The following is a 26,760-nucleotide window of genomic DNA, read 5'->3' on the forward strand; positions in this document are numbered from 1 at the left end:
TTCCCATGGGTGGGTATGGCCACAAGGCAGCTAAGGTTTAAAATCAGAGTTTTCCTTCTCCTAGGCAGGCTGCCATCCAAGGCTGACTGGTCCAACCTGCTTGAAGCAACTGGTTTTGAGGTGCCAGTGGTCCGCCATTGCCCCTTCTCTTGTCAGTCGAAACAGTTCCACTGGGCCTAGTAGCTAAGCCAAACGTGAAGGCCAAGAGTTGGACCTGTTTGTCAGAGACAACGAGAGTCGCAGGCTGTTTGGAGCACTTTAGTAAACAAGGAACCACATAATATTTATCCATTTTTAAGTGATCAGGAACTTGATAGAAAGTGTTTACAGGTTCTGTGTCAAACCGTACCTCTGAAATGCTTGCAAGTTCAGGACTTCTGATGAAATGTGGAAGTCATGAACTTGCTCACCAAGTTCTGTGGCAGTTGGTTGGCTGCACTTGAATGGGTGTCAGCATGTGGAGTGGAGATAAAGGGTGAACTTGCTATAGATCTGCAGGTGGGGAACCTGTACTGCATGGGCAAACACTTGCATTTAAGTTGAGGGGATAATCTGTGAAAGTTTAATAGTAGCTTATTTGCATTTTTACTTGGGGTTCAATGTTTTCAATTTTTTTTTTCAAATGATGAGATGCTTTTATGTTCTGAATGCCAGATTCGAAGCAGTTTTGATAGCTAAGAAAGCTGAGCATGAGCACGTGAAAGTCTGCAGATGCTGGAAATCCAAAGCAACACACACTAAATGCTCAAGGAGCTCAGCAGGTCAGGCAGCATCGATGGAGATGAGTGAAAATCAACTGTTTATATATATCCGAAGATGCTGCCTGACCTGCTGAGTTCCTCCAGCTTTTTGTATGTGTGTTGCTTAAGAAAGTGGAATGCAGCTTTTAGGCAGTCCAAACCATTCTAGGCATTTTCATGGGTGTGTTTTTTTTTGGTATATTGTAGGACGCCATGCGGAGCCTTGGCCTTTTCCATCAAAATCTTTCCGGCACGTTAACATGAGGAAAAGTATTTTTCCCAAATCATTGGTGTATGTGTCATGCTGCTGGCAACGAGTCCTAACCCACTGTCTTTTTTTTTAAGTGCAATCGTGAACAATAGCCAGATCAGAAATACCAATCAAGTCAACTAGTTCCCAAAGAGAACTCTGATAGGCCAATCAGATGGTTCACTGCTGCTCAGCAATAGAACACAAAAAAATCATATGTGCAATTAAGAAATGTTAAAAAATAGTAGAAATACTGGAGTCATGATGATTATGATGAAGTCTGCTAGAGAGAGACATTTATACACATGCTGTCCTCCATGATTCAAAGAGATTGAAGGATAAGGTTGCAGGGTGACAAAACACGGCAGGAGCACTTGGAACTAAAAACTAATCCCTACCGGGAGAAAACGGCACCTGTTCTTTCCGCACTGTTCTCCAGCAGTTTAAGGACTAAGTCCAGCCGGAACATAACTCACAAGTGCTCTTGAAAGTCAGGTATTATCCCTACCTACCAACAACCAAGCATTGCCATCCTGGTCTCCTTCATGATAGCTTATGAAGAAACATGTGACTTCCCTCCCAGAGATGATAGGTGTTTGTGCACTCTTCTCTTGAAGGCTTGGACTCCATCGTCACAGATGTTTCCAACCACAGCATCTGGAAGGCTGGTCCAAATTCTGATAGCACAGTGAAGGAAGCTTCTATCCAGTGTGTAGGTTCTTGCATCAGGCACAGGAACAGCATGAGCAGGCATAGATAAACTTGATCGTGTGGTGTGCCGTCTCTCATAAGATGAAGGCAGCATGGCGCGAAGGTCTAAACTCCATTCAATTTTTTTGCTTTAAGATCTTGGATTCTTTTGAAATGAATTAGAAAAGGGTATGTCCTGAATGGTGAGGGTCCTTAATGATGGATGCCTCCTCCTGCGGTACCACCTTTTGAGGGTGTACTCGGGTGGGGAGGATTGTGCCTGAGGTGGAGCTGGCTGTGTCTGCAGCCTCTTTCAATCCTGCACATAAGAGCAAAGCAGGTGGCAACCTAATCTTTCAGATTATACATTACTAAAGAGTGTCATTATCTGAGATGTGTCCTCTTTGCACTGCTACCATTGATGAGGAGGTACAGGAGCTTGAAGACCCACAATCAATGTTTTAAGAATAGCTTCTTCCTGTCTGCCGTTGGATTTCTAATGGTCCATGAACACTACCTCATTATTCGTCTCTGATACTGTTTGCATATTTTTATAACTTGTAGTAATTTTTGTCTTGCACTCTGCTGCTCAAAAAAACATTTTCACAACATCTGCTAATGATAAACGATGTGATTCTGAGTTCAGCTGCCATCCGGAACCGTGGCTGAGGTCCAACTAAAATCCATACAGACAACAACCACTGCCATATCTTCATCTATCCTCTTCGATATGCCTTCAGAAAAAGATTCAAAGATGTGTCCGACATGACCTCCCACAAACACAACCATTCTGACTAATCCTGATTAGGCCTTGACTATCTAAAAGACGGTGGATCTTCAGAATTCTCTCCAATGATGTCCCTGCAACTGAAGTTAGGTTTACCAGCTTGTAGTTCCCTGGCCTGTCCTTACCACTCACGAATAATGGAATAACATTAGCTCCACTCCAGTTTTGTGGAACTTCACTAGCGGTTAACAATGAAGTAAATATCTCTGAGGGTCAGCCTGGCAAAATAGCTCAGCCAGAGCTGATAGTCAAGTCTGCAACCTTTTAGTGGTTCTTTGAAGTGTTCCAGGAATTAGAATGTTTCTGCTTCCAACCACCAATGATGGGGTTGGTTGAAATTCTGCCATATTCCAGAGGGAATTGAACTATTTTTGGTTTTTAGCACTCTGCCATTGTAATTAACTGCTCCTCCCAAGCTCTTTGAATGTTCTCAGACTGATGAAGTACACAGCATTGGATCAAAGCAGTGGGTGTATGTTCCTAAATCATACAGTACAGAAACAGGAACTTTGAGCACTACGTCCATTTAGCTACCAAGCATCCACCTATACCAACTGAAATACCTTTTCCATTTTACTCCCAGCAACTGCACCTGAGGTAGGTTTAACCTAGGTCTCTGGAGCAAAGAGGTGACAGAGACCTGGGTTCAATTTATTGTCATATGCAGCAGTGCAATGAAAAGCTAACAGCAGTTGTCCTTGCCCAGCTGTCACTGCTGCTGGCAATGTACCTGCTGGTCATTCTGTCTGGGGACTTCAGCTGTATCATCGATGTGGCTGGATGATCCAGTAGTGCTGGACTTCACCTCCAGGCCCCTGATGGGAAACAGCTAAAGGAGCCAAGCACCACTGTTGGCGGAGCACAGCTTAAACCCAACTGGTCATGATCGAATGGCTCAGCCTGTTCCTAGATTGACTTCCTCTTCGTTATGGTCAGATCCACCGATGTCACGTCGGCGTTCCCAATTTATGTTCTACAAGCCTATCACTAACGACAGACTAGTTATGCTATTTCATGGGTGCATGGCAGCCATTTTATAAGCATATTGTTTTTTTTTGATGTCAAGCCTGTGGCCATATTGGATTGGAAAGAGTTTGGATGTGTCTTCGGCAGTTGTGGTTTATTGGTATTGGTTGCTTTGTGGTTTCATGGACCTGGTATGGTTTCTGAAATGGCCAATTGAAAAGAAAGTTTATGATATCTTTCCCCAGGAACTGGTTGAAAGAGACATGAAGGGTAACTTTGAGGTTCTGTGGCAAACTGTACACATGAGCTGAGATGTTTCTTTATTTCCTCATGAGGAAATTGGAATTTTACCACCATTTGCTCTTTTTTGCATGTGAAGAATAGTTTGCTTAAAGTCTCATACTTCATCAGTTAATACAAACCTGACTAATTTCAGAAGCTTTGTGGATATTTAAATGTAAAAATAGGTTTTTAAAAATCTGTTATTTTATCTCAATTTAAAATGAAAAGCTAGAGGAACCTCGGGGTGTTTGCTGTTTCACTGTTAATTTGACAAGCTGCCATAGAATGACAGAAAATTCACAACTGACAGGGAAGCTATTGCAACCCGTTATGTCTCTACTTCATTGCAAAAGAACTATGTGTCTTGCCTTGCATGTGACAGCTTTTACATATAGCCCTAAATATTATATAAATATTTTGATCCTATATCTTGTGGTCTAAATATGATGGAGGTTTCAGAATGGTCAACAGAAATTAATTGGTATAATTGTAAAACTGTAAGCTTATTCCTTGTCTAGAATAGGAGTTTGACTTGTTGGTAAACTTTTCAGTTGGTGATTACTTTTCATTCAGATCCTGTTTTTGCCATGTTATATTAGTTATAGTCATAGTCATACTTTATTGATCCCAGGGGAAATTGGTTTTCATTATAGTTGCACCATAAATAATAAATAGTAATAAAACCATAAATAGTTAAATAGTAATATGTAAATTATGCCTGGAAATAAGTCCAGGACCAGTTTATTGGCTCAGGGTGTCTGACCCGCCAAGGGAGGAGTTGTAAAGTTTGATGGCCACAGGCAGGAATGACTTCCTATGACGCTCTGTGTTGCATCTCGGTGGAATGAGTCTCTGGCTGAATGTACTCCTGTGCCCAACCAGTACATTATGTAGTGGATGGGAGACATTGTCCAAGATGGCATGGAACTTGGACAGCATCCTGTTTTCAGACACCACCGTCAGAGAGTCCAGTTCCATCCCCACAACATTATGATGTACATGTACGTGGATGTTTTGGTTAGCAGTATAACTTGAACTATCAAACAGTTATTCTAAATTTATTTTGGATGAGCTTGCTCATGCAAGTGTATTTTTGGTTTGTTATTATGTCTGGGTGGCTATCAGCATCCATTTAATTGAAAAATGACTCATTTGGTTTGAGTCTGGATGTTACTCCTTTTTTAAAAATAAAACACAACTTATGTGAAGCATCTGGACTCAAGATTCAGTCAGCTAAATGCTCCTGTCCCCAGAAATGCCAAAAGAGGAAGCGAAAATAGACATGCTATTTAAAAATTGGTGTTGGGATGAATTTTGATTTGAGCAGTTATACTTTAGAGCAAGAAATAATAGATTTGTTATTTAGTTCTTTGAAAGAACTAATAATAGGTATTTTAATACTGAATTAATTAGAATCATTGCACTTGACATAGGATTAGGAGTCTAGTGGGTTTTGAAGAACTTGCTGTAATCGTAGTGTTCCAAAGGATAATGCAGAAGTTCTACAAGTCTGGACAGGGTTGTACACTTAGTCTTTTGGAATGTTTTATAATAACCTCATTTTATGGTGGGACACTTAATCCCTAGTAAATTTTATTCTTAGAATCTTTCAAGCCCTTAAATTTAATGTCATCTTTAATTTCTCCATTAGTTTGCAGTATATACAGTGCCTATAAAAAATATTCACCTCCCTTGAAAGTTTTCATGTTTTATTGCTTTCACAACAATGAATCATAATGAATTTGTTTTTTTTTGACACTGCAACAGAAAAAGACTTTCTTGTCGAAGTGAAAAGAGATCTCTACAAAGTGATCTGAATGTTTTACAAATATAAAACATATTTAATTGATTGCATAAGTATTCATCCCCTTTGTGTCAGTATTTAGTAGCCACACCTTTGGCAACAATGGCAGCCTTGAGTCTGTGTGGATAGGGCTCTTATCAGCTTGGCACTACTGGACAATGCAATGTTTCCTCATTCTTTAGAAAATGCTCTAGCTCTGTCAGATTGCACGGGGATTGTGAGTGAACAGCCCTTTTCAAGTTCAGCCACAAATTCTGAATTGGATTGAGGTCTGTACTCTGATTTGGCCACTCCAGGACATTAACTTTGTTGTATTTTTTTAAGCCATTCCTGTGTAGCTTTGGCTTTATGCTTGGGGTCATGATTTGCTGGAAAACAAAACTTTTCCCAAGTCGCAGTTCTCTTGCAGACTGCATCAGATTTTCCTCCAGGATCTCCCTGTATTTTGCTGCATTCATTTTACTCTCTACCTTCCAGGGCCTTCTGCAGTGAAGCATCCCCACAGCATGATGCAGCCACCACCATGCTTCATGGTAGGATGGTGTGTTTTCGATGATGTGCGGTGTTTGTCTTAAGCCAAGCATAGTGTTTAGTCTGATGGCCAAAAACCTCAGCTTCGGTTTTATCAGACCATAGAACCTTCTTCCAGCTGATTTCAGAGTCTCCCACATGCCTTCTGGAAAACTAGCTGAGATTTCATGTGTGATTTTTTTTCAACAGTGTATTTCTCTTTGCCACTCTCCCGTAAAGCTGTGATTGGTGAAGCACATGGGCAACAATTATTGTATGCACAGCCTCTACCATCTCAGCCACTGAAGCTTGTAACTCCTCCAGAGTTGTTATGGGTCTCTTGGTGGCCTCCCCCCATCCCCACTCATCCCCTTGTAGCACGGTCACTCAGTTTTTGAGGATGGCCTGCTCTAGGCAGATTTACAGCTGTGCCATATTCTTTCCATTTCCTGGTGATTGACTTAACTGTACTCCACGGGATATTCAGTGTCTTGGAAGTTTTCTTGTATTCATCTCCTGACTTGTGCTTTTCAATAACCTTTTCGCAGAGTTGATTGGTGTGTTCTTTTGTTTTCATGGTGTAGTTTTTGCCAGGATACTGACTCACCAGCAGTCAGACGTTCCAGATACAGGTGTAAACCTTGATTGTGCACTAGCGATCGCTGTTAAACTGTTACGTAACTTCTAAAACCTATTGGCTGCACCAGTGATGATTTGGTGTGTCATATTAAAGGGAGTGAATTCTTGTGTGATCAATTATTTTGTGTTTTATATTTGTAATTAATTTAGATCACTTTGTAGAGATCTGTTTTCACTTTGACATGAAAGAGTCTTTTTCTGTTGATCAGTGTTTTAAAAAAAGCCAAATTAAGTCCACTGGGATTCAATGCTGTAAAACAATAAAGCATGAAAACTTCCAAGGGGGTGAATAATTTTTATAGGCACTGTAGATATAAATGCTTTGCATGGTATACCTGTAGAAATTTCCAAATCTATTTGGTGACCAAACCTCTTTAATAAATATAGTTGTTGACATGCCGCCTTCATAATTGCATCTGTATGTTGGGCTCAATGTATTGGATAGATCTTCAGAGATGTTGCCACCCAGGAACTTGAAGCTGCTCACTCTTTCTATTGCTGATCCGCTGAAGAGGACTGGTGTGTGTTCCCTTCACTTCCCCTCCCTGATTAGGTTCACCAGATTGATTCCTGGGATGGCAGGACTTTCATATGATGAAAGACTGGATGAACTAGGCTTATACTCGTTGGAATTTAGAAGATTGAGGGGGGGGTCTGATTGAAACGTATAAAATCCTAAAGGAATTTAGGACAGGCTAGATGCAGGAAGATTGTTCCCGATGTTGGGGAAGTCCAGAACAAGGGGTCACAGTTTGAGGATAAAGGGGAAGCCTTTTAGGACCAAGATTAGGAAAAACTTCTTCACACAGAGAGTGGTGAATCTGTGGAATTCTCTGCCACAGGAAACAGTTGAGGCCAGTTCATTGGCTATTTTTAAGAGGGAGTTAGATATGGCCCGTGTGGCTAAAGGGATCAGGGGATATGGAGGGAAGGCTGGTGCAGGGTTCTGAGTTGGATGATCAGTCATGATCATACTGAATGGCAGTGCAGGCTCAAAGGGCCGAATGGCCTACTCCTGCACCTATTTTCTACGTTTCTATGAAGTCCACAATCAGTTCCTTGTTTTTATCGACGTTGAGTGCAAGGTTGTTATTGTAACACCACTCAACCTGCTGATCTATCTCACTCCTTTACCCTTCCTCGTCACCATCTAAAATTCTGCCAACAATAGTTTTGTCATCGCCAAATTTATAGATGGCATTTGAGCTGTGCCTAGCCATATAGTCATGGGTGTGGAGGGAGTAGAGCAGTGGGTTAAGCACACCTCCCTGAGGATGTGCCAGTGTTGATTGTCAGCAAGGAGATGTTGTATGAAAGGAGGTGATAAACAAAGGAGAATCAGTTGACATTGTGTACTTGGATTTTCAGAAGGTCTTTGAAAAGGTGTCACGCATGAGGCTGCTTAACAAGCTAGAAAACCATTATAGGAAAGATTCTAGCATGGACAAAGCAGTTGTTCACTGGCAGGAGGCAAAGACTGAGAATAAAGAGAACCTTTTCTGATTGGCTGCTGGTGACTAGTGGTGTTCCACAGGGGTCTATATTGGTACCGATTCTTTTTACATTATATGTTAATGATTTGATGATGGAATTGATGGCTTTGTTGCAAAGTTTGCAGGTGATACGAAAATAGGTGGAGGGGCAGGTAGTTTTGAGGAAGTAGAGAGGCTACAGAAGGTCTTGGATTAGGAGAATGGGCAAAGAATTGCCAATGGAATAAAGTGTCGGAAAGTGTGTGGTCATGCTCCTTGGTAGAAGAAATAATAAGTTTGGCTGTTTTCTAAATGGAGAGAAAATACAAAGAGAAGGGAATTGGGAGTCCTTGTGCAGGATTCCCTAAAGGTTAATTTGCAGGTAGAGTCTGTGGTGAGGAAGTCAAATGCAATGTTAGCATTCATTTCAAGAGAACTAAAATATAAAAGCAAGTATTTAATGTTGAGACTTTATAAAGCACTGGTGAGGCCTCATTTGGAGTATTGTGAGCAGTTTTGGGACCCTTAGAAAGGATGTGTTGACACTGGAGAGGTTCAAGGGAGGTTCATGAAAATGATTCTAGGATTGAATGGTTTGTCATATGAAGAGTGTTTGATGACTCTGGGCCTGTACTCACAAGAAATCAGAAGAATGAGGGGTGCTGTTATTGAAACCTATCAAATGGTGAAGGGCCTTGATAGGTTTGATGTGGAGAGGATGTGTCCTCTGGTGGGAGAGTCTAAGACCAGAGGACACAGCTTCAGAATAGAGGGGTGTCCTTTTAGACCGGAGTTGAGGAAGAATTTCTTTAGCCAGAGAGTGGTGAATTTATGGAATTCTTTGCCACAGGTAGCTGCTGATGCCGTCATTAGGTATATCTAAGGTAGAGGTTAATAGATTCTCAATCGTTCGGGGAATGAAGGGATACAGGGAGAAGGCAGGAGATTGGGGCTGAGAAGAAAATTGGATTAGCTGTGATGAAATGGTGGTGCAGACTCAGTGGGCTAAATGACAGATTTCCGTGCATGTATCTTATGGACTTAAGGTCTTGATGTTCCATGTCAGGTGAGTTTAATTTGATCTTGATGCATATGACCCCCTCATCTCCCTTTAAGATTCAACTGACCTGTCTTTACAGTGAATGGTGAAGTCACCGTGTGGCAGTGTGGCATCTGAACTGGTGTGGGTTAGTCATGTTTTCGTGAAGCAGAGTACACAGTAGTCGCTGATGCTCTGAGGTTTTCAATTTTATTTTCTAGAGTCTACATTCGCCAACAGGATATTCAGGCGTTTGTGTTTGGGGGGGGTGATTTTTTTTCAGGCACTTCTGTGTTTCTGTTGTGCCTGTAACTAACGGCCTACTCTGCTTCCCTGATTCCCATGAGAAATGTACCCAGCAGGTTGCCACTTATCAGCGCAGTCTTGGTGATTGCTTTGTTCTCTGTCTCAGGGTGTGATCTGATCCTAACAGATTAGTTTATTCCTTTTCATTTAATGAGTATAAAAAGGGTAAAAACAAGCTTCTCTGCTGTACAAGTATAAATATGTCACTGTCGCCATTGTCTTACTTTTTGGTAATCGTCAGTTGAACGCTAAAGAGATCCAAACCAATGAATTTAAGCCACTTATTCTAGGACTCTCAGATGTCAAATAAGTGGTTTAAATTCATAATGAGAACAAAACTTCGTTTGGAGCCTGGCTGCAAAATTCTTATCATGGTGCATTATTCACTGGTCTGTGATCCTTTGAAAATGTAGTTTCTTTTGAATGGAACTGCATTGCCCACTTAGAAATACCTTGTGATCTTCTGAATAACAAAATGGATATATGCAGGATGATAAAAAACTTTTTCCTTTAAAAGCAGAGAACGTAATCCTGCACAGAATTTGCCAATAGCATTTTATTTGTGTTAGTCTGCAGTCAACGAACAGCACAATGCTAAATTGAACTGAACATTCCCAGACTGTTTCAAGGCCCCTGCAGTTTGATGTTTAATATTCTGTGTGTTATTTGCTCATTTTTTTTGCCACTTGCGTGATATGTTCTTATTTTTTGCATATTGGGCGCTTGATGCGTTCCATGGTGTTTTGTGACTGTCTGCCAGAAGGCGAATATCAGGATTGTCTGTTCTGTCACAAACGAGAAAATCTGCAGAAGCTAGAAATCCGAGCAATACATACAAAATACTGGAGGAACTCAGCAGGCCAGGCAGCGTCTATGGAGAGCACTAAACAGTTTGCTGATGAAGGATCTGGGCCCACAACATTGACTCAAAAAATGCTGGTGAACGCAGCAGGCCCGGCCTAGCCTGCTGCGTTCACCAGCATTTTCTGAGTGTGTTGCTTGAATTTCCAACATCTGCAGATTTCCTCGTGTCCACAGCATTGAGTGTTTATTCCTCTCCATCAGTGCTGCCTGAACTGCTGAGTTACTCCAGCACTTTGTTGGGCAGGAACTTGGAATTTAAAAAAAATCTGTTTAAGATGCCTTTCAGTTAGATTGTTCAGGTTCTGCTTTTGAGCAATGATTCTTCTATTTTATAGGAAATAGGAATGTAACTAATGCTTCTGTGCCTGTGACAGTTGTACTCTGTTGTGGACACAGGTACTAGTAGCTTGAAAACTACCAATTTAAGTAGTTCCAGTGTCACCTTGAGGATGGTGTCTAGTATTTAATCACTTAATTATATAAAAAAGCACAGTATTCTGTATTTACTGCTGTCTACTCTGGGCTTCTCTGAAAGTGATTGCTTGCCTGGGAATTGATATCTCTGAGTTGATGTATCTTTTGTTAACATTCTGTTCTTCATGATGCCTTTGTAATTGGTTTGTCTTCAAAGGGTGAAGTCAGTTTCCTTAAGTTAAACTTTAGACATGAAATTGGGTTGATTTACTGTATTAGAATATGAAATGGGGAATGTACCAATTCAGCTCCATTACATCTGTGGATGTTAGGGATGTATATTTGTATGATGAGGGGTATAGAGTTTGATTTCAGTGTGGTTTATTGGAAGTGCCATAGGTGAGTTGTTGAGACTAGCAAAGAATGAAACCAGCATTGCCTTGGCTTGTACAAGAATGTCATTGCGCAGCTGCATGCTGGTGCCGTAAAAAGCCACAGGGTTTGTTTCAGAACCGCCTATTGAACTTTGTAATGGTGTTTCATTCTGATCGTTGCCAACGTGTGCTTGTGGCAAATGTCTTCATTGTTGGTAAGTTCCAGCGGCTCTTCAACTATTGGCATCAGTTTATTGATGTTTATGTATTTGAAAGTTGATTCTTAATTGTGCTGACTACCTGTTGCAGTGAGCCGATACAATGCAGAATAACCTGAAACTATACTGGTGTGTGTCGTTTTTCATGGAAGGCTGTAGTTCAAAGATTTACATTCTGTGCGCATTAGTCATTTGCAGATCAGTATTATACTGTGTGTGATAAGCAATACAGAGGGGAAAAACTCGAAGTTCCTGATTTTGTTTTTTTTAGAACGTTTTATATGTCGGTTCTTGCTCTCACTAAACATTGGTGGTTGACCATTTACTTGGTTTACTTCAGTGTAGATTTGTATTAATAGTCTTACAGCAGTCACTAATCTGGATGTCAACTCTGAGTCTTATTGTCATGAGTAATTGGAGAAAAATAAGTTTCTCCAAATGACCTGCTAGGAGTTTATTTAATTTTATCCGGGCTATTTTTTCTGTACAGATGCTGGCTTAGAAACTAACTCTCATTGTACTTAAAGGTATTCTATGTAGCTGAAAAGTTTTGCTTTGAAGTAGAGCAAGGTGTGGCGCAGTGGCGTAACGCTATTATAGCAGCTGCTGCCCTGGTTCAATTCCCACTGCTGTCTGTAAGTGGGTTGTATGTCCCGCCTGTGATTGAGTGGGATTCCTTCAGCTGCTCCGGTTTCCAAAGGTGTATGGGTTAGGAGGTTAACTTGTCATGTGGCTGTAATTGGGTGGCGTGGGCTCGTTGGACTGGAAGAGCCTTATTCTGTGCTGTATCTCTTAAAAAAAAAATAAATTGCAACCTCTTGAGATGCATGGTTCCACATGAAAAATTTGATAGTGCCTTGCCATGGTTATTTCTGTAGTTCATTTTGAAACGTGCCCAATAACATCAGCAACAATGTAGTGCCATTTTTTTTAACCCTTCCAGCTTGATCTTCAATTCCTCTGGTCTGAAAAATGAAAGTAGTTACTTATTCAAAGAATGGCTAGTATTGCTCAGATCTCACAAATGAATTTACAGCGACAATGCATTCAACCTCCATTCTTTGTCATTCTGGTCTTTTTTTGGTACTGATGGACATTCCTAGCAACAGCAGATATCTTGCTGGCAAATTCTTGCCTAAGGTAACTGATTGTAGACCGGGAAGCTCCCTATGGCCCTTGAGCATGCAGGGTTATGTTTGTGATATTAAGTCATATTTTCTCTTTGCGCAAACTTGGTGTGATCTGCTTGGCATTTCCATCATTCTCATATCTCAGCAAGAGCACTGACAGGTTTTCCATGTCCTTCTCTTCTAAAAAGCAGAAAATGTTGGAAACACCTCAAAGGCACCATCGGCAGAAAGAAAAACCCATTGGAGCAGACTCAATGGGCTGATTCTGCTCCTGTGTCTTACTCAATGGGCTGATTCTGCTCCTGTGTCTTACGGTCGAAAAGTAGGTAATATTTCAGATCCGATACATAACATCTTGTCAGAATTCAGAAAGAGAAATAACGAACTAGTTTTCAGTAGGAGAAGGTGGAGGAAGGATTGGTAGAACAAGGAGCATATCTCTGATTGGGTACGGCCAATTGGGTTAATAGGGGCTGTCCAAGTGCACAATGCTGCCTTGGTCTTTTTAATATTTTGTTAATGGTGAGCCTGTGGGATTTGCTCAGCATGCCAGACTGTATAATAGAATTAAAAAAGACACTGAATATTTACAGAGCAAAATCCATGTAAAAAGCTGGAGGAACTCATCAGGCCAGGCAACGTCTATGGAAAAGAGTAAACAGTCGACATTTCCAGAGTGAGGACCCTTCAGCAGGATTAAATGATCAGTTTTAATAAAAGATGAAAGATAGTTATGCATTTTGATGTTGTTTGGAAGATTGCAACTGATCTGCTATTTGTATTTCAGTTTCCCACCACCTTAGCTGTTTTGATTTTTCAATTAATAATAATTGCTTTGGAAAATGAAGACCTTAGACAGTTTTTGAAAATAGAATTACTGTACCCTGCAACACTCAGGACAGCCGAAAAGTACAAAATGAAATTGTAGGTGGCTGCTTTCACTTAAAAGACATAGTATTTTCTGTGACCAAATTCAAATTTCTCTTCCTCAGTAAGTCGATTTCATGGCAATTTACACTGCCTTTAATGAGACAATTGTACTCTTTCCAAACTTGCTACAATTTTATGTCTTGGTTTTTGGTGAACCAGGTTCCTATTAGAAATTATAGAACAATACAGCACAGGAGCAGGTTCCTTGACCCATAATGTTGTGTGGAACTAATTAAATTAGTAATCTAATGCCCAAGTAAATTCATCCCTTCTGCGACATATTGTCCATATCCTTCCTTTTCCCTCACATTCCTATGTATCTCAGAGTTTCTTGACTGCTTCTGTCATATTTGACTGCATCACCATCCCAGGCAGCCAACACTCCGTGTGTAATTAAAGAAAAATACCTTGCACATCTCCTTTGAACTTGCCCCTCTCACCTTAAATGCATGAAATTTGTTCGATATTTCAAACCTGGGGTGGGGGGGTGGAATGCAGGCTCTCTATCTGTGGATCTCCTGATCTTGTAGACCTTTATTAGATCTTACCTCAGCCTCTGCTGTTCCTGAGAGATTGTTGTTTAGATCTGGACCGCTTTGCCGAGCACCCCCGCTCCATCTCCAAAATGTGGAAGTTCCTCGTGGCCAACTGTTTTAGTTCCTATCGCCATTCCCGTCCCGTCAGGACGAAGGGTCTCGGCCGGAAACGTCGACTGTACCTCTTCCAATAGATGCTGCCTGGCCTGCTGTGTTCACCAGCAACTTTGATGTGTGTTGCTTGAATTTCCAGCATTTGCAGAATTCCTCGTGTTTACCTCATATTCACTCTAGGTGGACTCCAACCTAATGACATGAACATCGATTTCTCCAACTCCTGTTAATTTTTCCCACCCTTCTCCTTCCATCTTCAATTCCTCACTCTGGCCACCTACCTCTTTTCCTCACCTGCCTCTGGTGCCCCTCCTTCTCTTTCTCCCATGGTCCACTCTCATCAGATTCCTCCTTCTCCGGCCCTTTTGCCTTTTCCACCCTTCACCTCTCATTTCCTTACTTAATCCCACCTCCCCTACCCACACAACTTTCCCCTCACCAGGGGTCACCTGTCTCCTGCCAGCTTGTCCTCATTCCTCTCCCCACCTTATTCTGGCATCTTCCCCCGTCCAGATGAATGGTCTCAGCTTGAAATGTTGACTGTTCATTCATTTCCATAGATGCTGCCTGCCCTGCTGAGTTCCTCCAGCATTTTCTGTGCATCATTTAGACTATTGCAGGAATGGTAGAAATGTAATTTCTATTCTACTGCCTGTTCCCACTTTCTGTCATCTAGTGTGCGTAAATTTGAATGGAATTTCCTCTATTGTTACTCCACTGCTCTTTCTTTCTTAAAAATGCTTTTTGGCCAGTCTCTATCTAACTTAAGCAAATTAATATTCTTCCTTTTCCTTTCCCATTTGTTTGTTCAATCATTGACATTTTCTCTGTGATTACCAGATGCTGTTATTTTTCTCCCAAGATGAGAGACAAGATGGTAGGTTAATTGGTGGCTGTAAATTACCCCTCAGTCTAGGCAAGTACGAAATGAATTGCAAGGTAGTTTGATGGGCAACTGAAAGAGAATCTAATTGCACCCTAACTTCAAACTGAATTGTGTTTTTTGCTCTTCTTAGGTCAAATACAGAAGAAAAGTGCTATTATCACATGCTAACAAGCCTTTGATCTTTTTTCTGAAAGTAAACAATTACAAATGTGATTTAGTGCTGTAATTTTTTAGAATTGACAAACTAGATTTGTTGCCTAATGTGCTTTGTTGTGTTTATCTGTCCACGTCTCGCCGTCTGTGTGTCTTTCTCAATGGCATTTACATACGACGCCTCCTGGTATTGTGCCCTTATCCAGTATTGGTTGGTTGTCTTCAAAACCTGATTACCCAGTCTGGCAACTGTCATTATGACTTTGATTTTCACAGCATGTTGACAGTTATTCTTGGTAGTGGTGCCTGAGAAACCACCAGATAACTCTGAAATCTCTTCTGGTTCATTCAGACCGTTCAGGAAGGAGCACACATAAAAGTTGCTGGTGAACGCAGCAGGCGAGGCAGCATCTCTAGGAAGAGGTACAGTCGACGTTTTGGGCCGAGACCCTTCGTCAGGAAGGAAGTCTGCTGTTCATCCTTGCCTAGTTTGGCCTCTGTGAATCCTTAAACATGACAGTAGTTATACTCTTTCGCAATAAATTTGCAAAGATATTAGCATGGTCGCTAAAGTGCATGTCCCATGAAGAAATAAATATATAAATAATTTTTTAAAAGTCCTCATGCCCCTTGACATCTAGAAAGGGTCTAGAAAAAAGTCAAAACATGAGAAAGTCTGCAACCGCTGGAAATCCAGAGCGAAGCATACCAAATGCTGGAGGAACTCGGCAGGTCAGGCAGCATCTATGGAAACGAATAAACAGTCGACATTTCAGGCTGGGACTCCTCGTCAGTACCTGTGTTGCTTCAAGAAAAGAAACATCAAATTAGAAAGATACAATTTGACATGACTAGTGAAAAAGACTGGCAATAATCAGATCGCTATTAGTTTATTTTTGTCACATACCAAGCTACAATAGAAAATTTCTGTTTTGAGTACCTTCCACACAGGTCATGCTGTAAATAATTACAGCGAGGTAGTAAAAAGAAATCAATAGAGGGTATAGTGTTTCAGTTACAGAGAAAATTCAGTGCAGGCAACAGAAATAAAGTGCAAGAATCACAGCGGGTAAATTGGGAGATCAAATGTTCATATTTTAGGCACATGAGAAACCCAAAGAAGAGGCTGATAACAGTCCTGGAGTATGGTGATTTGGCTTCTTAGGCTTTTGTATCTTCTGCTTGATGGGAAAGGAGACAATAGGAAGTGAGGGTGGGTTGGGTCCCTGATTATGGTGGATGCTTTTCTAAGGCAGTTGGAAGTGCAGATGGAGAGGTATTGGTTTCCCTGTTGGACGGGGTTGCAGTCAGAACTCTGAACTATTTTTGCAGAATTAGGCAGAGTAATTGCCATTACCGGGCTGTGATGCATCAATGTTGGATGCCCTTCATGATGCAACTACAGAAACTGTCAAGACATTGGGGAGATCCGGAATTTTCTTTGCCTTCTGAGGAAGTAAAGGTATTGGTGTGGTGTTTGTGGTTTTTTTGTGTCCGGCCTTAACGTCCACATAAATGAAACAAATTGTTGGTGATAGTTATTTTGTTTACAGGTCTTTCTGACCCAAGGAGCCCACTTACACCCATGTGACCAAATAACCTACTAACCTGTGCATCTCTGGGATGTGCAAGGATACTGGAGCACCTGGCAGAAACCCATGTGGCCATGAGGAGAATGTATGAACTCTTTGCAAACAACGGCAGAATTGAACCCAGTCACTGGCACTGTAATAGCATTATACTGACCACTACGCTGTCGTTGCACCTAGGAACTTGAAACAACAAACCTTCTCCACATCAGCACTATCGATGCAGATGGTTACCCACTCCAGCCTGCTTCCTAAAGTCAGTGACCACCTCCTTCATTTTGTTGGCCTTGAGGGAAAGTTTGTCTTGACACCCTGCCACCAAGCTGTCTCCTTCCTGTATTCTGTCTCGTTGTTGTTTGAGATCCGGCCTGTATGGTGATGTCATCTGTAAATCAGGGAGTTGGAGTGGAATTTGAACACCCAGTCACATCAAAGTAATTGGCATTTGTTATCTTTAGTCATATTAATTTAATGATAAACCTACCAGTTTCTTTCAAACATTGGGACCCAGATCTTTTCCCCCCTCGAAGGCTCTTAGAATATCCAGTTATGCAAAATTTTGGCAAATACTTAGCTCAACATGTCAGTCTTTTGGTATTTCAGGACTGATTTAATCTCAGTATTTTGATACAATAAGTTTGGATAGTGCACATATCTTCCTCTAGGATGTCTGTGTTTTTGCTTTGAACATAATTTGGGGAAAAAAATGTCTTGATACATGACATAGGTCAAATTGAAGCATTCTCTTGCTTAATTAATATTTATTAATAATTATAAGAACAAGGATGTAATGCTGAAGCTTTATAGGGCATTGATCAGAACATGCTTGGAGTATTGTGAGCAGTTTTGGGCCCCTTCACTACATTGTATGTAGTCAAAACTACCTAACACATACCTGGCACCAGCCGACCTGTCATCCAGGACATGTATACAGAAAAGTGCTGCAAAAGGGCCAGTAACGCCATGAAGGATACCACCCACTCTGCTCATGGACCGTTTTTGTCCCACTCCCATAGGGAGAGAGGCTACGTAGCAGTCACAGCAGGACCACCAGATTTGACAGTTACTTTCTCCAAACAATAAGGCTGATTAACACCTCCACCCACTACCCCACCCCTCCACACCCCCAACCAGTGCTTCCACACCCCCAACCACCACTACCCTACCCCTTCACACCCCAACCACCCACTACCCCACCCCTCCACACCCCCAACCACCCACTACCCCACCCCTCCACACCCCCAACCACCCACTACCCCACCCCTCCACACCCCCAACCACTGCTACCCCACCCCTTCACACCCCCAACCACCCACTACCCCACCCCTCCACACCCCCAACCACCCACTACCCCACCCCTCCACACCCCCAACCACTGCTACCCCACCCCTCCACACCCCCAACCACCGCTACCCCACCCCTCCACACCCCCAACCACCGCTACCCCACCCCTCCACACCCCCAACCACCGCTACCCCACCCCTCCACACCCCCAACCATCGCTACCCCACCCCTCCACACCCCCAACCACTGCTACCCCACCCCTCCACACCCCCAACCACCCACTACCCCACCCCTCCACACCCCCAACCAGTGCTTCCACACCCCCAACCACCGCTACCCCACCCCTCCACACCCCCAACCACCACTACCCCACCCCTCCACACCCCCAACCATCGCTACCCCACCCCTCCACACCCCCAACCACTGCTACCCCACCCCTCCACACCCCCAACCACCGCTACCCCACCCCTTCACACCCCCAACCATCGCTACCCCACCCCTCCACACCCCCAACCACTGCTACCCCACCCCTCCACACCCCCAACCACCCACTACCCCACCCCTCCACACCCCCAACCAGTGCTTCCACACCCCTCCACACCCCCAACCACCGCTACCCCACCCCTCCACACCCCCAACCACTGCTACCCCACCCCTCCACACCCCCAACCACTGCTACCCCACCCCTCCACACCCCCAACCACCACTACCCCACCCCTCCACACCCCCAACCATCGCTACCCCACCCCTCCACACCCCCAACCATCGCTACCCCACCCCTCCACACCCCCAACCACTGCTACCCCACCCCTCCACACCCCCAACCACCCACTACCCCACCCCTCCACACCCCCAACCAGTGCTTCCACACCCCCAACCACCACTACCCCACCCCTCCACACCCCCAACCACCCACTACCCCACCCCTTCACACCCCCAACCACCCACTACCCCACCCCTTCACACCCCCAACCACCCACTACCCCACCCCTTCACACCCCCAACCACCGCTACCCCACCCCTCCACACCCCCAACCATCGCTACCGCACCCCTCCACACCCCCAACCACCGCTACCCCACCCCTCCACACCCCCAACCACCGCTACCCCACCCCTCCACACCCCCAACAACTGCTACCCCACCCTTCCACACCCCCAACCACTGCTACCCTACCCCTCCACACCCCCAACCACCACTACTTTATTATTGGCTGTCAGTCACCTTATGTGCGGACACTCCTGTGTCTAGCGTCACTTAACGGACATATAATCAATTTATGTCTATTAGCTATCTTATGTATTTATATATGTTGGGTTTTTTTTGTTGTCCTTACCTTATTGTGTTTTTTTCTGTGTTTAATCGGATCCAGAGTAGAAATTATTTTGTTCTCCTTTACACTTGTGTACTGAAAAGATGCACTGGTACTGAAGAGGTCCAGGGAAGGCTTACGAGGATGATTCTGAGAATGAAAGGGTTAATATTTGAGAAGTGTTTGACGCCTGTGGCCTGTACTCTCTGGAGATTAAAAGAATGAAGGGGGACCTCATTTTAAACCTACTGAATATTGAAAGGCCAAAACAGAATGGATGTGGGGAGGATCTTTCGAAGGGACACAGCCTCAGAATAGAGGGATGTCCATTTCGAACAGGGGCTCCCAACCTTTTTTATGCCATGGACCCCGACCATTAACCAAGGTGTCCATAAATCCCAGGCTGGGAACCCCAGATTTAGAACAAAGCTGATTTTTTTAAATCAAGGGGGTAGTGAATCTGTGGAATTCATTGCTGCAGATGGTTGTGGAGGGCAAGTCATTGGGTATATTCAAAGCAGAGGTTGATAGGTTCTTCATTAGTCATAGCATCACAGGTTACCAGAAGAAGGCAAGAGAATGGGAATGAGAGGGCTAATAATCAGCCATGATGGAATGGTGGAACAGACTCAATGGGCCGAATGGCCTAATTCTGCACGTCTTATTGTCACATCCTACTCTTGTACTGCTCTCCCACTACCAACTCACTCACCTCTGAATATCTCTGCCATTGGTACGAAATACTTGATGTATTTCTGTTTCTCTCTTAATCTTAAAATTTGGAGAAAAGATTGTTGTTGTAAAGACTTTTTATGCATGCATCTTCTTTTAAACCATATTGATTGAATTATAAATACTGAAGAACGAAAATACTGAATGTGAATGAGGCATAATCCCGGATTATCTTGGGCAGCACAGCATTGCAGCTATGGGACCTGTTGTCTCACAGCTTGAGCAGTCTGGATATACTCTTGATATCTTGTCTATGTGGAGTTTACATATTCTCTCTTTGACTGTTACACTCGTCATTCACTGAAAATCACTTGGATAACATTAAAGCATTATTTAAACAAATCAACAAAATTATTGATAAAAGACCTTTTCAAAAAGTTCGAAAATCTACTGACTTCAATAAAAAGGAGGTGGCTGCTTTCTTCACACTGTTCCTTCCTATTTAGATTAGTGGCTGTATTGCTTTTCCACCAAATTAAGGTACTGTAGGTAGAACATCAGAACTGCCAACCATTGTTGCCCTATTAAATCCCAAGAAAAATCCATCACCGCTATCTCAGAAATGACAGCTGGAGTATGAGATTTTGTGCTTCTGTCTACACTTGGGAGTCCAGAGCTTCTGCCTCGGTGTGTGAGCAAATACTTCGATCTGCTCTGTTGTGGCAGATTGAGGCCATTATTGTTAAACTTTTCGTGGGAGACATTATCTTCTCTTCTCCATCCTGACCCATCCTCTTTCCCTGGATTGCCTCAGATATTAATCTTTCTCTGGTGCTCTTGCTCTTCCCCCCTTGGATTTATTTGAAACAATGTGCATTGCAAATATAGCCCATAAAGGAAAAAAGAACTTATCAAAAGAGTGGAATTTGTAGACATTTGTGCAGATTGAATATTTTAGAGGCCATTTGATATTGTTGCAAATTGGTTTATTTCTTTTGTCTAATTTTGAATAACTTAGTTGAATTTTGTTTTTGTTCTGAACGTCACATCTCTAATATTGTGTGTCCGTGATACTGCAGCAAGCAGGTTTCTTGTTGCACCTGTGCATACATGTACTTGTGCATATGACAATAAACTTAACTTTGACTACCGCTGGCAGTTTTGTGAATCCATTTCAAACACAACTTGTGAGGAAAAGCATCTGGTACTTTAAACTGCATCAGAAATTCACATATACCTCCTCCAGCTTGATCTATTGCATTCAGTGCTTGCAATGTGGCTTCCTTGACATCAGTGAAACCAGATGTAGATTATGCAACCATTTTGCAAGGCACCTGCATTCTGTCACTAACACCCACGCTTGAGCTTCTGGTTTAGTGTCATTTTAACTTACCCTGACTTTCCCACGCCAACTGTCCTCGGCTTTTTCCACAACCATAGAAAAATTACACCTTGTATGCTGCTTAGACAGCCTGCAATCCAATGGCGTAAATGTTGAATTTTCCAATTTCAGCATATCGTCATTCATTAGTTTCTATTTCCAGTCTCACTGATCCATTCGTGTTCACTCGCCCTTTGTTCACTGTTCCATAGACCCGCTATTATCCTGCACCTGATTGCATCAGTCCATTGCCCAAGTATCCATCTGGTTTCTTCTTATGGTTTACCTTTCAGCCCACCACACCTCCCTAGGTTCCATTGATTATCGACTAGCCTTTGCCTGGCCCTCCCTCTCATTCCTATTGTCACATAACCAGTGATGGGTTAAAGAACCAGCAGAAATAGAAAACGCTTTGGAGTCCAGTATTGCTATTAACTAATGGTATTTATTTGTAACTGCACAATACAGTAATATATATGCAGGTAAATTAAAAAGGTTAGCAATGAATATATATGTAAGTGTGGAAATATGTGGAAATCAAGCTGCTTCAAGTCTAGGGGTAAATAGATAGTCTTATAATGATGAGTAAAGTTCAGTTTAGTTCGTGGTATTGAGTTGAGTAGTGATGGGGAGAGAGAGAGATGGAGAGATTTGAGTCTTCAGGTGAGCTGATGCCGTCGATCTTCCCGTTGTCCTCCAAAATCCTTTACAACAAAGGGGACCGTTCTTCTATGGTGGAATTATCAACCCAGGTGAGGGTTGGACACACAAATAACTCCCCACCGGTCACGCCCTATTCACACTGCGAGAGCCACTGATCGATCCTCCAAAACCCACTTTTCCTGTGGGCACAACAAAGCTCATTCAGTGTCCAAAACCATGTGTCTGTCAGTTCTCGCACTCTCCTTTCAAAAGCACAGTCCATCAGGGTGATTCAGGACTCTGTCACACTATATACTGGCCATCTTAGTTCTATCTCTCTCGGTCTCAACTGAAGATGCTAGCCATCTCTTTGGCTCCACGGATATTGCTTAACCTTCTGAGTTCTTCCAACAGTTTATCTTTTGTTCCTGATTCATGCATCTGTAGTATTTCTTTCTGCAAGCCCTTGTAATTGGCCTGAAGTGCTCCATAGTATCCAACACTCAAAATTATAAATATATAACCAAAATGGCGGGGGGAAGCCCTATGCAGTAACCCGGTAAATCCAGTATGAGATGTATATTTGAGTTGGCCTGCAATAAATGAAGTGAATTCTGGGAAGAGCATTAAATGTGCGGTCCGTTCTGCTATTGACATTGCTTTCTTAAAGCCTGTAATACTATTTTCAACGTCTTGTATATCAGTGAGACCCGACGTAGATTGGGAGACTGCTTCACCAAGCATCTATGCTCTGTCCGCCAGAACAAGCAGGATCTTCCAGTGGCCACCCATTTTTATTCCACTTCCCATTCCGATATGTCCATCCGTGGCCTCATCCGCTGTTGGGATAAGGCCACACTTGGGTTGGAGGAACAACACCTTGTATTCCGTTTGGGTAGCCTCCAATCTGATGGCATGAACATCGATTTCTCAAACTTCCAGTAATGCTCCCCCCCCCACCACCATTTCCCATCCCCTCGTCCCTCTCTCATGTTATCTCCTTGCCCACCCATCACCTCCCTCTGGTGCTCCTTCTCTCCCCGCCCCCCCCCCCGACTCCCCTCCTTCTTTCTTCCATGGCCTTTTGTACCTTTCACCAATCAACTTCCCAGCTTCATCTCTCCCCCTCCAAGTTTCACCCATCGCCTGCCGTTTCTCTCTTCCCCTTCCCCCCACCTTTCAAATCTACTCCTCAGCTTTTTTTCTCCAGTCCTGCTGAAGGGTTTCAGCCCGAAACGTCGACTGTACTCTTTTCCATAGATGCTGCCTGGCCTGCTGAGTTCCTCCAGCATTTTTTGTGTGTGATACTAATTTGAGTATTAGTGTTACGTAAGCCAGAGAGCAGATCCAGAGCTGCCAAACCTTTGGCAAAAAGCACGGTAGTATGCCAATTGATGTTTCAAGAATGCAAACCATGGTGTGATCTTTGAATATTATATATATATTCAAGGCATGAAACATGTCCGTTTTACTCAGTGCATGCTAATGAATGCATTTCCTGAAAGGGTGATTCTTAAAAGAGAACTGTTTTAATAGGATTATTGGGAAAGAGCTGGAGGAGGATGCTGATTGGTAGCTGGTAAAAAAGCGTGAATATGTGTGCAACTCGCTGCCTGGCCTCCTGCTGATGGCTTGTATCCCATGAACATGGGATTAATTTCATAAAATAAAAAAAAGCACAAAAATCTCAAATGGAAACAGAAAACTCTGGAAGTACCCCTCAACCCGAAATATTAACTTTGTTTCTCTTTCGTATTTGCATCTGGCTTGCTGAGTATTACAATTTTCTGATTTATTTGCAAAATATCCACATTTCCCTTTTAATTGCATATTATGCATTTGAATATTTTGCTGAGTCATATGGTGCTTTAAAGATTTTACAGAATCTAAAAAATCATAGCAATGAAAATTCATCATTTGTAACTTGAAGTAATTCAAGGTCTTTTAGGAACTGTTTAGGTTTTCTTTCCAATTCATGCATCACAAAGGTAGAGATCCAATTTAGGACAATTTTGTTTGATTTAGCATTTGGCAATATCAGTTTCTTTGGTTATTCGGAAAATGTCAGTGAAAAAAGGCATAATTTCAACCTCCAGCTGCAAATAAAATAACGTATACATCAAAGGGCATATCAATATAAAAAATAATTTATTGTTTGTGTCCAGTCACCTAAAATAAATATTTTGAATATGTTCATGATAAAACATAGAGAACCACCATTTTAAATGTTTGAAGTGCAAATGTCCGTGTTTTGGGTCCGGATGCAAAGTCCATTATACTAAATCAAGATGTATGTGTGTATATATGCACATGCTTCTCTCCCTTTTTTTTAAAAAATGGAGTTTGCAGACACAACGCTTTCTTTTGTGGTCATTGACACAAATCCAGGTGAACGGGTGCTTCACATTATACCTGTTTATGGGTATTACCAAAAGCATCAAAAGTAATGATGGGCAATTCTGGTTATGTTGCGGGCTACTCTTTTCAGAATCCGCATGCTGCACCATCCTGACACGTAGGCACCATTCACTGTATTAATCTGCAGAATGTCCGAATCTGATTCTTGTGCAAAGCAGTTAAAGTCGCAACTGTAATTTTCAAAGGTTTGGAGCAAATCATTTGCATTAAAAGTGAATAATCTGTACATTAATACAAAGTGAATCTTCATTGCCTCACTTAAATACCTTGTTACATGCGATTTGTTAGCATTGAACAAACAAAAGAAAATAGAGTGGATTTTGCTTAATTGGGACACATTGGAACCGGTACATTTTGGCTCAGTTAAGTGGCTGCCCCAGTTATCGAAAGTTTCATGGAAATAGTTTAAAAAATGTATATACAAGACAAACTGAGTATCATATTATGTATTTAAATGAAGTACAGAACAATTAGAACGTAACCAATACTGCTGCAGTACTATAAAACTGTGTTAATACCTTTTGGTCAAAGTTGCTGGTGAACGCAGCAAGCCAAGCAGCATCTATAGGAAGAGGTGCAGTCGACGTTTCAGGCCGAGACCCTTCGTCAGGACTAACTGAAGGAAGAGTGAGTAAGGGATTTGAAAGTTGGAGGGGGAGGGGGAGATGCAAAATGATAGGAGAAGACAGGAGGGGGAGGGATAGAGCCGAGAGCTGGACAGGTGATAGGCAAAAGGGGATACGAGGGGATCATGGGACAGGAGGTCCGGGAAGAAAGACGGGGGGGGGTGTGACCCAGAGGATGGGCAAGAGGTATATTCAGAGGGAGAAAAAGGAGAGCGAGAGAAAGAATGTGTGCATAAAAATGAGTAACAGATGGGGTACGAGGGGGAGGTGGGGCCTTAGCGGAAGTTAGAGAAGTCGATGTTCATGCCATCAGGTTGGAGGCTACCCAGACGGAATGTAAGGTGTTGTTCCTCCAACCTGAGTGTGGCTTCATCTTTACAGTAGAGGAGGCCGTGGATAGACATGTCAGAATGGGAATGGGATGTGGAATTAAAATGTGTGGCCACTGGGAGATCCTGCTTTCTCTGGCGGACAGAGTGTAGATGTTCAGCAAAGCGGTCTCCCAGTCTGCGTCGGGTCTCGCCAATATATAAAAGGCCACATCGGGAGCACCGGACGCAGTATATCACCCCAGCCGACTCACAGGTGAAGTGTTGCCTCACCTGGAAGGACTGTTTGGGGCCCTGAATGGTGGTAAGGGAGGAAGTGTAAGGGCATGTGCAGCACTTGTTCTGCTTACACGGATAAGTGCCAGGAAGGAGATCAGTGGGGAGGGATGGGGGGGACGAATGGACAAGGGAGTTGCGTAGGGAGTGATCCCTGCGGAATGCAGAGGGGGGGGGAGGGAAAGATGTGCTTAGTGGTGGGATCCCGTTGGAGGTGGCGGAAGTTACGGAGAATAATATGTTGGACCCGGAGGCTGGTGGGGTGGTAGGTGAGGACCAGGGGAACCCTATTCCTAGTGGGGTGGCGGGAGGATGGAGTGAGAGCAGATGTGCGTGAAATGGGGGAGATGCGTTTAAGAGCAGAGTTGATAGTGGAGGAAGGGAAGCCCCTTTCTTTAAAAAAGGAAGACATCTCCCTCGTCCTAGAATGAAAAGCCTCATCCTGAGAGCAGATGCGGCGGAGACGGAGGAATTGCGAGAAGGGGATGGCGTTTTTGCAAGAGACAGGGTGAGAAGAGGAATAGTCCAGATAGCTGTGAGAGCCAGTAGGCTTATAGTAGACATCAGTGGATAAGCTGGCTCCAGAGACAGTGACAGAAAGATCTAGAAAGGGGAGGGAGGTGTCGGAAATGGACCAGGTAAACTTGAGGGCAGGGTGAAAGTTGGAGGCAAAGTTAATAAAGTCAACGAGTTCTGCATGCGTGCAGGAAGCAGCACCAATGCAGTTGTCGATGTAGCGAAGGAAAAGTGGGGGACAGATACCAGAATAGGCACAGAACATAGATTGTTCCACAAACCCAACAAAAAGGCAGGCATAGCTAGGACCCTTACGGGTGCCCATAGCTACACCTTTAGTTTGGAGGAAAAATGGGAGGAGCCAAAGGAGAAATTATTAAGAGTAAGGACTAATTCCGCTAGACGGAGCAGAGTGGTGGTAGAGGGGAACTGATTAGGTCTGGAATCCAAAAAGAAACGTAGAGCTTTGAGACCTTCCTGATGGGGGATGGAAGTATATAAGGACTGGACATCCATGGTGAAAATAAAGCAGTGGGGGCCAGGGAACTTAAAATCATCGAAAAGTTTAAGAGCGTGAGAAGTGTCACGAACATAGGTCGGAAGGGTTTGAACA

General features: G+C 43.0%; 1 protein-coding gene across 2 annotated transcripts in view; it reads left to right on the forward strand.

Annotated features, from left to right (window-relative positions):
* Positions 1 to 26,760, forward strand: part of cd2ap (CD2-associated protein) — a 253,762-nt gene that overhangs the window by 66,018 nt on the left and 160,984 nt on the right. Inside the window, exon 1 of one of the 2 annotated variants that reach the window (XM_063034884.1) lies at positions 11,250 to 11,352. The exons of the other annotated variant lie outside the window; for it this stretch is intronic. Coding sequence (XP_062890954.1) covers positions 11,338 to 11,352 — 15 coding nt within the window. The 5' untranslated portion in view covers positions 11,250 to 11,337. Of the gene's footprint in view, positions 1 to 11,249; positions 11,353 to 26,760 lie in introns of those variants that run through there. 2 annotated transcript variants of the gene reach the window in all.

Source organism: Mobula hypostoma, chromosome 2, assembly GCF_963921235.1.
Source record: "Mobula hypostoma chromosome 2, sMobHyp1.1, whole genome shotgun sequence".
Taxonomy (NCBI): Eukaryota; Metazoa; Chordata; class Chondrichthyes; order Myliobatiformes; family Myliobatidae; genus Mobula; species Mobula hypostoma.